The sequence below is a fragment of the Chiloscyllium punctatum genome, chromosome 9 (genome assembly GCF_047496795.1).
Source record: "Chiloscyllium punctatum isolate Juve2018m chromosome 9, sChiPun1.3, whole genome shotgun sequence".
NCBI classification, from domain to species: domain Eukaryota; kingdom Metazoa; phylum Chordata; class Chondrichthyes; order Orectolobiformes; family Hemiscylliidae; genus Chiloscyllium; species Chiloscyllium punctatum.
In genome coordinates, this window is record NC_092747.1 from 20,165,986 (window position 1) to 20,178,691 (window position 12,706).

The following is a 12,706-nucleotide window of genomic DNA, read 5'->3' on the forward strand; positions in this document are numbered from 1 at the left end:
TGATATTCCCAAAATATGGAGAAGAAGAGTGAAGCAAAATGTGTCCTGGAATTTGATGGAAGTGCAGGATATGTAGATAAATGAATGATTGTAGCCAGGGACTAAACAGTTAGCAAGCGGGTCATACGTAAGTATGTTAATGAGGTTATCGACTATTTCATAGAGCAAAGAGTGATTGGACAATTAACAAACAGGAGGATACAGCCATAAAGGGGTTACCAGGAGAAGCAATATGGGATGAAGTTGATAATTAAGTAAACAAAGCAACTGACTGCCAGATGAGTTGATATGGTTGGAAATTAATACAGTTGAAGTCGTCATCCACTTGGGAAACCTGGTCATATGAAATTTCTCTCTCCAATGTTTTAACAGAAGCATTAGATTAGAGTGGTGCTGGAAAATCACAGCAGGTCAGGCAGCATTTGAGGGACAGGAAAATAGACATTTTGGGCAAAAGCCCTTCATCCTGATAAAGGGCTTTTGCCCAAAACGTCAATTGTCCTGCCCCTCGGATGCTGCCTGACCTGCTGTGCTTTTCCAGCACCACTCTAATCTAGACTCTGGTTTCCAGCATCTGCAGTCCTTGTTTTTACCTCACAGAAGCATTAGCCTATTTCAGTTAATTATCTTTGTTAAAGCAAAAGAGAGATTTGGGATGGGGTGTGACAAGGATTCCTGCTATAATGTTACTAGCAGGGCTTTCTCTCCATTGACAGCTGTTTTCAGAAGAAACAGCAGTTGGAGAAAACTCACACTGTGATAATGATTGGATTTCAACATTCGATTGATAAATTGAATAGATCAGGGATAAGTAAGTGGTCAGAGAAATCTAGGACAGATACCATATTAGATGTTATGTTCAGCTCTTCAGAGTTGAAATCAGCCTTGGAAATGAGTGAATATTTAATTGAATTTGATGCCATAATTGACACTGAAGTTAGTCTATTTGAGAAACTTTGGAACTCAAGCATGCATCAAATGTGAAATATCAATTGGAAAAAATGCTGCTTTTCAATATAATTTTAAGGGACAAAGGGGCACAGTCAGAATAATTTAAGACCAAAGTTGAGGAGCTGTGCAGGCTGAGTTATTGAATACATCCATGGCTGGCATGGACAGATATTTGAAGGGAGCCCAGGGTTACAGGAAACAGTTAGGGAAGTGGAGTCGGTGCCAAGATCAGATCAATCTTGTTCCAACTGAATGGTGGTGCAGTCCTTAAGGACCAAGTAGCTTGTTTATGCTCCTATTTCTTTTGTCCTTAGAACCAGGATTGAGATTGAATTGGTAGCAAGTTAAATATACCAAGCCTCAGGAAACAATGGGTGAATAAAAACATTGGATGTAACCTAATGACTAAAGGGGTATTTTTGAAAATACTTAAAGATTCTATAGTGCTGCTCACACTAAAGCAGTTTTATGTATTTATTTAAATAAAAAGGATAAAAACATGATATTATGAAGAACAATGTTTATCACTGCCTAACAACAAAGCAATTGGCACCATTGTCCATTAGGTAGTTCCTCAAGAAGGCTGACTATTGCTCTGTTTAAACCTTTGCAGTTAAGGCAAATTTGTGTGCTATAAGGAAGCAAACCTGAAAACCAATGCAGAAGCTAAGTCCTGTTTCTCAAGAAAGTTTGGAAAAGGTTGGCAATTGATTAAGTTACAGATGTCTCATTTGGCAGGGGGAGTGAACATTCCAAGGCTGCAAACAATTTTGGAATTATAAACATGTCAAAGCACTGCAGAGGTAGCACTGGCATGCAATTCAGGTAGACAATTAGGGTGTTGGATTTTGAGAGTTATAGTGATTCGTATTAAACCAGAGGGTGAGCCCACATTTGAGGCGCACGTAGTATGAGGAACTTCAGGATAGGCTTGGTGAACCTTGAGGTAAATCATTTCAGAAGTGTACCTGCGAAGGTGTACTGGGAATTTGATGGAACTGAGGAAAGTTATCAGGCAATAAGATAAAATAGTTCAGGGTAAAATTGTAGGGGGAGGAATTCAACTTGTACTAGATTCCACGGCAAATTGGGGGTGCGATCAGAATGTAGGTTGTAAGATATCAATCCTGGAAACCATCCAAATTTGCAGCTCCTGGAGGGGTGTCACAATAGGATCTGATAAGAGTTGGTAATGAGCAACTCAAAAGGTCAGCCATTCTCCAAGTACAAAAACCGTCACATCTGGCTGGGATGCAGCTCAAGTTATTGAGAGAACTCAGGGTCAAGGTTGAGGAAATTCTGGCCAGATTCTTTCAATGTGCCTTTGATGTGGAGCTGCTGCTGGAGTTTTGCAAACATTGCATAACTGTTCTTGAATTGGGAGAAGGAGACAAAGCAGGTCAGTCATTTTACTGTTGTTGGCAGGGAAACCTTTGAAGACTGTAATCTCGTACAAAATGTTTGACTAAGTGGAAACCAGTGCAGATTTGTTAAAGGCAAATTGTGCTTAATTATGATGAGTTGAGTTCTTTGATGAAATAACAGAGATGATTAATGACTGCATATTAATTCACATACAAAATATTGTTTAATAAACCATAAGTAAAATTAAAGTCCACTGGGAGATTAGCGGCATGGATATAGAATTGGCAGATGAGTTGGCAGTAGTGTGTTCCAAGCTTCCAGCAGCATGTCTTAAGAACATTGCCCTTTTGTTATGCATATTTATGAAATGGATCATTAACTTCACTACCTGAAAATGTAAATTAATAATGAAGCATATTAAATACTCTAACATCCTGGTTTGCTTGTTTTACATACCATACTGCAATATGATTGACAATCCTCTGCAGTTATCACTACTGCTATATGACAATAAATCCTCTTGACTTGGTAAACTCCCACCACAAACATCACTGGATCTTACTGGTCAGTTTTCTTTTCTCAAAAGAACAAAAGAAGAAGAACTAGGAGCAGCAGAAGGCTGTTCAACTTACTGATTCTGCTCTGCTACTCAGTAAAATCATATCTGATTTGACTGCCACTCCAAGTCCACTTTTCTGCCTTCCACTTCCTCCTCACAGCCCCATGAACTTTCCATGTTAATATATTCGATGATCTGGATTTCACTGCTTGTTGAAGGAGCAAATTCCACAGACTTACCAACAGAGAACAAAAAACTCCCTATCTCAAATTTAAATTGGAGACTCCTTATTTTTAAACTTTGACCCTTGATTCTAAATTTCACCACATTCTCTGTGTCCACCTTGCATCAAGGCCCTTGAGAATGTGTTTCAGTAAGATCCTCTCTCAAGCTTTTAAATTCTTAAGACTTTAGACACATTCTGCTTACATTTCCTCAGAGGACACCCCATTTATCCCAGAACTCAGACTAGTGAACTTTCCAATCCAAGTGCAATGTAAGTCTGTTATAACATGGTTCAGCAAACTGCAAATTTGCTTATATGGTCGAAGTCCTGGTTCCCAAAAGAGGTAAATCCTTATTTAAATCATCATTTTGATGTGGTCCACCTGTAATACAAACCAGCTGTAGAGAGGTTTTGCTTTTTGGACTTCAACATCACTATGACAACCAACTTCCACTGTACAGTAAGGTCAGCAGTAAGTACCCTTTCATCGTGACAGTTCACTAAATCCAGGCCGTCCTCTGAAGTTACATGGTTGATCAGTACATCACATGTAAGAAATAACAAAGTTCATGTTTTCTTGCTGGTATTGACGTCAAATTCCCATCCAATGTTTTCAACCTGTTTCACTTTATTTGAAATCACTGATTTTTGATGCTCTTCAACAACTTTGTTTATGGTGGAATCAATGTAAGGCTCTCCTGTATATTTCTTCCAAATGATGATGGCTCATTCAAATGTTGATGGCCAATATGATGACCATACTTATGACAGTCATGTTCATAGCAGTGACTCAATACAAGGAGGTACACTTGATAGTTTCTTCCCTGTTTTCAATTTACCTGATCATGACTATGGATTGGTCCATAGGTACCACTTCTGCCACCCCTTTGACACATCAAAAGATACACTTGCATCATGTTGAAGGACCTCTTTGCTCTCCTGGGTAATACTGTCATGGTAAGATATCCCTAGGGAAAAGCTTGTAAATGGGAATTAACCAAAATATCAAACTTAGCCTTGATGTTGTTGATTTAATTTGGTTAAACAACTGCCAACTCAGTCCTCAAAGGGCTAAACAGAATTGTGATCATTTTCAAGGAAGAATGAATGGAGAATGCACCACCTAATGTTTCATCAATATTTTCAGCTAGTTTATCTCAGTCACCTCTAACATCATACTACCAAAGAAACCCCACGTAAAAATATGACGTGCTGAATAATTTTCCAAACAGTCTAACACTTTGTTCACCCGACACTGTTTTGAAATTTCAATTAATGAAAAGACATAGCATACACAAACACTCTTAGTTTTTTTTCAAAGAAAACTTTCCTTTCGTTCCAAAGAACCTGACTATATCTCTGGATTTAGTCCATCTTGTCAAATACAAATGTGTTCACATGAGTAGCCTTTAATTTGGAAAGATTAAAAAAAACTCTTGGGTTTCTATGGCCAGAAATGCCTTAATTGATTCTAATTAGCTCTGTAAGAGTAATATGCTTCAGTCTAGTTTGCTCTTAGCTAACTCTTCACTTTTCTTCATGCAACTATGTAATAATCCAGGCATTTCTGACTATCCGACAAACCTGTGAATAGTTACTCTAAAATTGCTGCTGGTTGCAAAACCAAGAAAACAGTTTGTGAAGTCAAATAAATTGGGTCCCTTCTCTTCAAGTTTTTCAAAAAATATTTCAACTGATGACCTTGGAGAGATGCCTCGTCAGCTTATGTACACTTTCCACACCTTCTTCCTTCTGCCATTTTGAATTTGTAGTTTTTTTTTAATATATTAAAGAAATGGAAATGAAAGAACCAATGCTGTTACTTCATCCCAGGTAGTTTCACTTTTCTGACAACATCCAGAGATACATATCAAAGTTACAGGACAAGCGTGACGAAGAGAAGTCTTCACTGCTACAGGCAGAAGCTTAAAGGTAAAGGTATCCAACCCAGTAGACAAGATTAAATAGCAAAAATGTCGTAGGAAAAAACACACGCGAATACGTGTCTAATTTCAAAATGTCTACGTGAATCCGTCCTTTGCGCCATGAGCCTGATTTGCATTCTTTGTAACAGCAGAAGAAACTCTGGCAGTCTTTACCATCCAGGCATTCATATACGCAGGCTTCCTCAAAGTCCTGCCAGTACATAGAATTATTTATGGTAATAACTGAAGAGGCAGGCCCCAGGTTCAGTACAGAGTAATTCTAGAATGAATAGAGAAATGAGATTTTAAATATTGGCAACAGCACACTAGTTGCAATGTTTCCAACAAAATCTAAACAGATTTGTTTAATATACACACATCTCACTTCACAAATCTGAACAACCTGTAGATCCATATATTCTATGAAAAACATCAGTTGTAATCCTGACCATTTTCTTGACTGCTTTCAGTTACAATGTTGCAAAATGCTTTCTATTGCTGCCTTATGCCACAGCTAAATTATCAATAAAGGAAAATAGTAATGATTGCAAGGGACTTAAGAAGCATTCTCCACACGCCCAATTATGAGATACTTTGATTATTCATAATTAAGTCAAACATTTTCCAAAAGGTTGAAGATATTGTCCTTAAACAATATTTTTCACATTGGCCTACAGTAAAAGCAAATGTGGTCTTTCCCCTTCCAATATAGTTGATTAATTTAGAATCAAAACAACTGTCTCTTGCAATCCATCCTCTGAATAGAGAGCTGTGCTGATGTGCAGTACAGGTTGCAGGATTCTAGTTTCCATTCTATCAACAGCTCACCCCTGTTGCTCAAGGAGGGCTCCTTTGATAAAAAGCACAGGATCACAGAATATTATTTATTGATTTAAAAGTAATGAACATCACCATGTCAGAGCGGAGCAATTGCTTGGCTTAATATTTGAAAAAAATGACTCTGTGTGCGTCATATGAGTCAGGGTTTGTTCCCATTATGCTTTGGTTTTTTTTATAATCTCTTGAGTATATTCAAAGCTGAGCTGGACAGATTTTGTTTGAGAAAGTGACACGAAGGCCACTATCGCTGTGATTATGTTAAATGGCAGAGCAGGTCTGTAGGCCTGAATGGAGGCCATTTCCTATGACTTTTCCCTTCCTTATTTGGTGTTCAAATCATCTTAGTCAGGTACTGACAGTCTTCTTATAGACCTTCATGAGATATGGCTGTCACGATAAAAATTGGAATTTGTAGCACATCGCTAATTGCCCTTGAACTGCGTGGCTTGCTAGGCCATTTCAGAGAGCAGTTAAGAGTTGCTGTGGATCAGGAGTAACATGAAAAGGCCCGACCTGAAAGGATGGCAAACTTTCGTCCCTAAAAACTCAATAGTGAACCAAATGACAGTTCACAATGACCACCATTACTGAAACTAACTTTATGTTCTAAAGCTATTAATTAATTGAATATGAACGTGTGTTGCCGGAGTGTTATACTGGGCCACTGGATTAGTAATCCAATGCACTACTATTGGGTTGACATGTCCCTCCATAAGAATGGCATCCTTATATGACAACAAACCCTGTATTTTGAATAAGAGCAAGAATTGTGAAGGATAATTACCTCTTGTGGTCCTTTCTGCTGGGTGAAGAACCATTCACGTCTGCGCTCCGCTTTCCAGTCATGCTCATATTGATTCGGATACCCACGACAGTGAGAATTCTGCTTAACTCTACAGCTGAGGGTTGCATCTGGGAGCTGGGAAGGGAAAAAGGTTTTTCCATGTGTATGTAATGTACTTCAGTGAATTTGAGAATCATCATTACTAATGAATCATCAAAGCTCATCAAACCAAACCTCTATTCCTGATGAAGGGCTTTTGCCCGAAACGTCAATTTTACTGCTCCTCAGATGGTGCCTGAACTGCTGTGCTTTTCCAGCACCACTCTAATCTAGAATCTGGTTTCCAGCATCTGCAGCCATTGTTTTTGCCTCATTTCAAAATGGCGGAGGCTCCTTGGCCTGGGGCTCGTTCATCTGTCTGCCTTGTTTTTTCCTTTCTCTACCTTTTTTTCTATCTAAAATTTTTAATTGTTTGTTTAATAAAATGAAACATACTTTGGAGCGGGCTGGAGCAGGGGGGCTGAGGGCCAGAACTGAGTGAAACCCAAGAGGTTGGAGCCTTGGAATGGAGGTGCCGGTCAGTGGCTTATGAGCCCGGTCAGACCACATGAGGAAGCCCCTGTGCTTGTCGACTACATTGTAATGTTTATCTGGAGTCTGTTTATCTGACTGTAGTATTTACCCTTTTAACTCTACTTCGTATTATCTAACTTATATTAAGTACCACTAAGGTAATTCACTTTTTTTTTCTTTATTTCTCTATTTTGTAACTATGATTTGTATCTAAAACGGCACCATGAGGGCCGACATTATAAGCTGATTAGCCTAACCTCGGTTGTCGGTAAAATTCTAGAATCCATCGTTAAGGAAGAGATTTCTAAATTCTTGGAAGTGCAGGGTTGAATTAGAACAAGTCAGCATGGATTTAGTAAGGGGAGGTCGTGCCTGACAAACTTGTTAGAATTCTTTGAAGAGTTAACAAGTAGGTTAGACCAGAGAAACTCAGTGGATGTTATCTATCTAGACTTCCAGAAGGCCTTTGATAAGGTGCCTCACGGCAGGCTGCTAAGTAAGGTGAGGGCCCATGGTGTGAGAAAGCAGGAAATTATAGACCAGTTAGTCTGACCTCAATGGTGGGAAAGATGCTGGAGTCTATTATAAAGGATGAAATTACGGCACATCTGGATAATAGTAACAGGATAGGACAGAGTCAGCATGGATTTATGAAGGGGAAATCATGCTTGACTAATCTTCTTGAATTTTTTGAGGATGTAACTCGGAAGATGGACGAGGGAGATCCAGTGGATGTAGTGTACCTGGACTTTCAGAAAGCTTTTGATAAAGTCCCACACAAGAGGTTAGTGAGTAAAATTAGGGCGCACGGGATTGGGGGCAAAGTACTAGATTGGATAGAGAATTGGTTGGCTAATAGGAAACAAAGGGTAGTGATTAACGGCTCCATTTCGGAATGGCAGGCAGTGACCAGTGGGGTACCGCAGGGATCCGTGCTGGGACCGCAGCTTTTTACAATATATGTAAATGATATAGAAGATGGTATCAGCAATAACATTAGCAAATTTGCTGATGACACAAAGCTAGGTGGTAGGGTGAAATGTGATGAGGATGTTAGGGGATTACAGGGTGACCTGGACAAGTTAGGTGAGTGGGCAGATGCATGGCAGATGCAGTTTAATGTGGATAAATGTCTGGTTATCCACTTTGGTGGCAAGAACAGGAAGGCAGATTACTACCTCAATGGTATCAAATTAGGTAAAGGGGCTGTTCAGAGAGATCTGGGTGTTCTTGTCCACCAGTCAATGAAGGCAAGCATGCAGGTACAGCAGGTCGTGAAGAAGGCTAATAGCATGCTGGCCTTCATAACAAGAGGGATTGAGTATAGAAGCAAAGAGGTGCTTCTGCAGCTGTACAGGGCCCTGGTGAGACCACACCTGGAGTACTGTGTACAGTTCTGGTCTCCAAATTTGAGGAAAGACATTCTGGCTATTGAGGGAGTGCAGCGTAGGTTCACGAGGTCAATTCCTGGAATGGCAGGATTGCCTTACACGGAAAGACTGAAGCGACTGGGCTTGTATACCCTTGAGTTTAGAAGACTGAGAGGGGATTTGATTGAAACGTATAGGATTATGAAAGGACTGGACACTCTGGCAGGAGGGAACATATTTCCGTTGATGGGGGAATGCCAAACCAGAGGACACAACTTAAAAATACGGGGTAGACCATTTAGGACAGAGATGAGGAGAAACTACTTCACCCAGAGAGTGGTGGCTGTGTGGAATGCTCTGCCCCAGAGGGCAGTGGAGGCCCAGTCTCTGGATTCATTTAAGAAAGAATTGGATAGAGCTCTTAAAGATAGTGGAGTCAAGGGGTATGGAGATAAGGCTGGAACAGGATACTGATTAGGAGTGATCAGCCATGATCATATTGAATGGCGGTGCAGGCTCGAGGGGCAGAATGGCCTACTCCTGCATCTATTGTCTATATTCTATTGTCTATTGTCTATTGTCTATTGTCGATGGTGAGCTACTGGCATGGATTGAGGATTGGCTGTCTGACAGAAGACAGAGAGTTGGGATAAAAGATTCTTTTTTGGAATGGCAGCTGGTGACAAGTGGTGTCCTGCAGGGTTCAGTGTTGGGGCCGCAGCTGTACACTTTATGTATTAATGATCTGGATAAAGGGACTGGGGGCATTCGGGCAAAGTTTGCCAATGGTACGAAGTTAGGTGGACAGGCAGGTAGTTCTGAAGAAATGGGGAGGCTGCAGAAAGACTTAGTTAGTTTAAGAGAGTGGTCCAGGAAATGACTAGTGAGCAAATGCGAGGTCTTGCACTTTGGAAAAAAAGAATATAGGCCTTCTTTCTAAATGGTGAGAAAATTCATAAAGCTGATGTACAAAGGGATCTGGGAGTGCTAGTCCAGGATTCTCTAAACGTTAACTTGCAGGTTGAGTCCATGATTAAGAAAGCCAATGTAATGTCATTTATCTGAAGAGGGTTGGAATATAAAAGCAGTAATGTGCTTCTGAGACTTTATAAAGCTTTAGTTAGGCCCCATTTACAATACTATGTCCAATTTTGGGCCCCACACCTTAGGAAGGACATTCTGGCACTGGAGTATGTCCAGCAGAGATTAACATAGATGATCCCTGGAATGGTAGGCCTAACATACGATGAATGGCTGAGGATCCTGAGATTGCATTCATTAGAGTTTAGAAGGTTGAGAGGAGATTTAATAGAAACTTATGCAATAATGCATGTCTTAGAAAGGGTGGACTCTAGGAAGTTGTTTCCGTTAGACGGGGAGACTAGGACCCATGGGCACAGCCTTAGAATTAGTGGGGGTAAATTTAGAACGAAATGAGGAGACACTTTTTCAGCCAGAGAGTGGTGGGCCTGTGGAATTCATTGCCACACAGCGCAGTGGAGGCCAGGACATTGCATGTCTTCAGGGCAGAGATTGATAAATTATTGATCTTGCAAGGAGTTAAGGGCTACGGAGAGAGTGTGGGTAAATGGAGTTGAAATGTCCATCAGCCATGATTGAATGGCAAAGTGGACACGATGGGCTGAAAGGATTGGAAGTAAGGCCAATATCGTACGGTCTTATGGACATTGTAAACTTTTTACTGTGGAGTCAGTTCTGTTATAATGTCTCTTTTGTTAACGCAAATTGGCTGTAACGTGATTGGGTAAATAAGGAAGGCTGTTTCTAAAACATGAACTTTTAAAGTGTGTGTTAACATGATTACATCGCAACACTTTACATGTTATTTGTATTGCACAAGTTTTGGGGTTGCACAGAAACACAACTATCAGGTTATAGAAGAAACTACTGCACTTTTGCACTTGAGTACACATGACAATAAACCTAATTCTAATTCTAATAGCAGCACTGTATTGATTAAGAAAATTGCCCTTTACCAGCAATGCTCCTCAGAGTGGAAGGTCTTCGAAGTTCACCAGCTGTAATATATGAATTGGGCCCAAGTGATTTCCGTTCAGTTTATTCTGATCATTGCCCCATAACACAAGACATAAACTTATACTTGTACAGATTCCCATAACATTTTGCTCATGGAATAAAGTGACCCATGACTCAATGCAGAATTTTTATCAGACATTTTACACAGAACCTCAGCTGAAGGTGTTTAGACAGTTGGTCAAAAAGGTATGTGTTTACAGAGCATCTTAAAGGAAAAGGGTGAGGTTAAGAACTGGAGAGATTGTAGGAAGGAAGTCCATAGCTTGGCTGGCAACACTGTGGCCAAGGAAATTAGGATGTGCTAGAAGTTAAAATTGAAGGAATATAGAGGCTTCAGTAGTTTATAGGGCTACAAGAAGTTTTGGAGATAGGGACTGGTGAAGCCAGAGAAGGATCTAAACGTCACACTTGCAATAATTCACAGTAAGAGTGAAATAAAATAAGAATCATTCCCCGTGTGGATTTGAATAATAGGGGTGGGGCTTGTGGTGTGGTGATGGTGGCCTCATCCACATTGGTGCTTCAAGAGGATAATTTTCAGAAATTCTGTTAATGACAAGATTCAAAGTCCCAGTGTGGCCAATTCTGTGTTCTTATTCTAAGTGCACCTCTCCTGAATGATATAATATCTCAAAGGTTATTATAGTCAGCCTAAAGTAGACCAAATGGAGTGTTCTCTGTTCATTAGGCTTGCCCTTGCCTCTTCACTCTATGTGATGCCTTACAGATTACTGGGAGAACAAGGTGGAGTCAACACAATCATTGCAGGGTGCCTGAGATCTGAATAGACATGGAAGTAGACTCAATTGAATCAGATTGAAGGATGATAAAATGAAAACAGCAAGATCGGCTCAGGCAGATTTAATTTAGAATGCATGAGTGCAATGTTAAACCAGGTAAAGGAAGAAAAAAGAAGAAATTGAATAAAGGATTACAGTAGGAGAGAGAGTAAAAGACGGTTTAATGTGTTTATTTTTTTTAGTTTCCAGAATAACCATTAAAACCTAAAGCAAAAGGACTTCACACTTGTAATGGTTAATGCCCACTGGTCAGTAGGTTAGCAAGCAGTAATTAACACTTATCACACAGTTGCAAGGGCACTCAGACTGAAGTGGACAAGCATATCTTTCCGTGGCAATTTATGTACATGGATTCTATTCTGTAAGTGCTTTATTGCATTGATGTAATGTATTTGAATTGGGAACTAGAGAGCAAGATGCTGATTTCAAAAAGCCACAACAGAAGACTTTCATGCAGTGACCCTTGCCCAGAAATTCCACTTAATAATAGCAAGCAATATTACCTCACCATGACTTCTGCTTTGCACTCCTTCAGTCTGGTTACAAGCTCGTGTTGGGGAGTCCAATATATGAGTCATGAAGCATGTGCTGCATGAAAGGATTTCTTGTAACTACTCCAAATATGCTTTGTAAGATGACTGGACTATAACTGTGAGGTAAATGTTTGTCTTGTTTCCAGCATAGAGTTCAAAGTAAAGTGGATGTTACAAAAGAACTAAAATAATCAAAAAAGAGTCTAGTCAATTCCAGCTCTGTTACTCACTGAACACAATGCTGTCACTTGAACCTCCAATAGTGTACTTCATATCATTATTATTTTTATTATGCTGGTTTCATACTAGCTCCAGGCTCCAATTAATTCAAAGTAGATTGTCTACACATGGACAGTCATGTAACAAAATCCTTTCTGATTGCTTTTCCAACCCAGTACTGGATGAATAAAAGTTTCCACCAACTATATATTGAGAAATCCAAAGCATTGTCTTCAGATATAATTTTCATTCCTTTGCAACCCAAACCAATAGTTCAAAATCATCCAAATTTTGTTCTCTATCTTCTCCTCAAACATGATCCCTAAAACTTACCATTTTGACTAAGCCTTGGTCATCTGTTTTAATAACCCTTCATGTGGCTCAATGCCAAATTTTATTTCACAATGCTCTTTTGATGTGCCTTTAGAATGGCTCAATTTAGAATGTTAAAACCATGATAAAAATGCAAGTTACTGTTTAAATGAAGTTACCAGAAGTGATGT

The 12,706-nt window shown here is 39.7% G+C and overlaps 1 protein-coding gene across 1 annotated transcript in view; it reads right to left on the reverse strand.

The window, feature by feature from the left end:
• Positions 1-544: 544 nt before the first annotated feature.
• gabrg3 (gamma-aminobutyric acid type A receptor subunit gamma3) overlaps positions 545-12,706 on the reverse strand; it is a 657,746-nt gene continuing 645,584 nt past the window's right edge. The window contains exons 9-10 of the mRNA XM_072576994.1: positions 6,651-6,785; positions 545-5,306 (exon numbers count right to left, since the gene is read on the reverse strand). Coding sequence (XP_072433095.1) covers positions 5,028-5,306; positions 6,651-6,785 — 414 coding nt within the window. The 3' untranslated portion in view covers positions 545-5,027. The remainder of the gene's footprint in view (positions 5,307-6,650; positions 6,786-12,706) is intronic.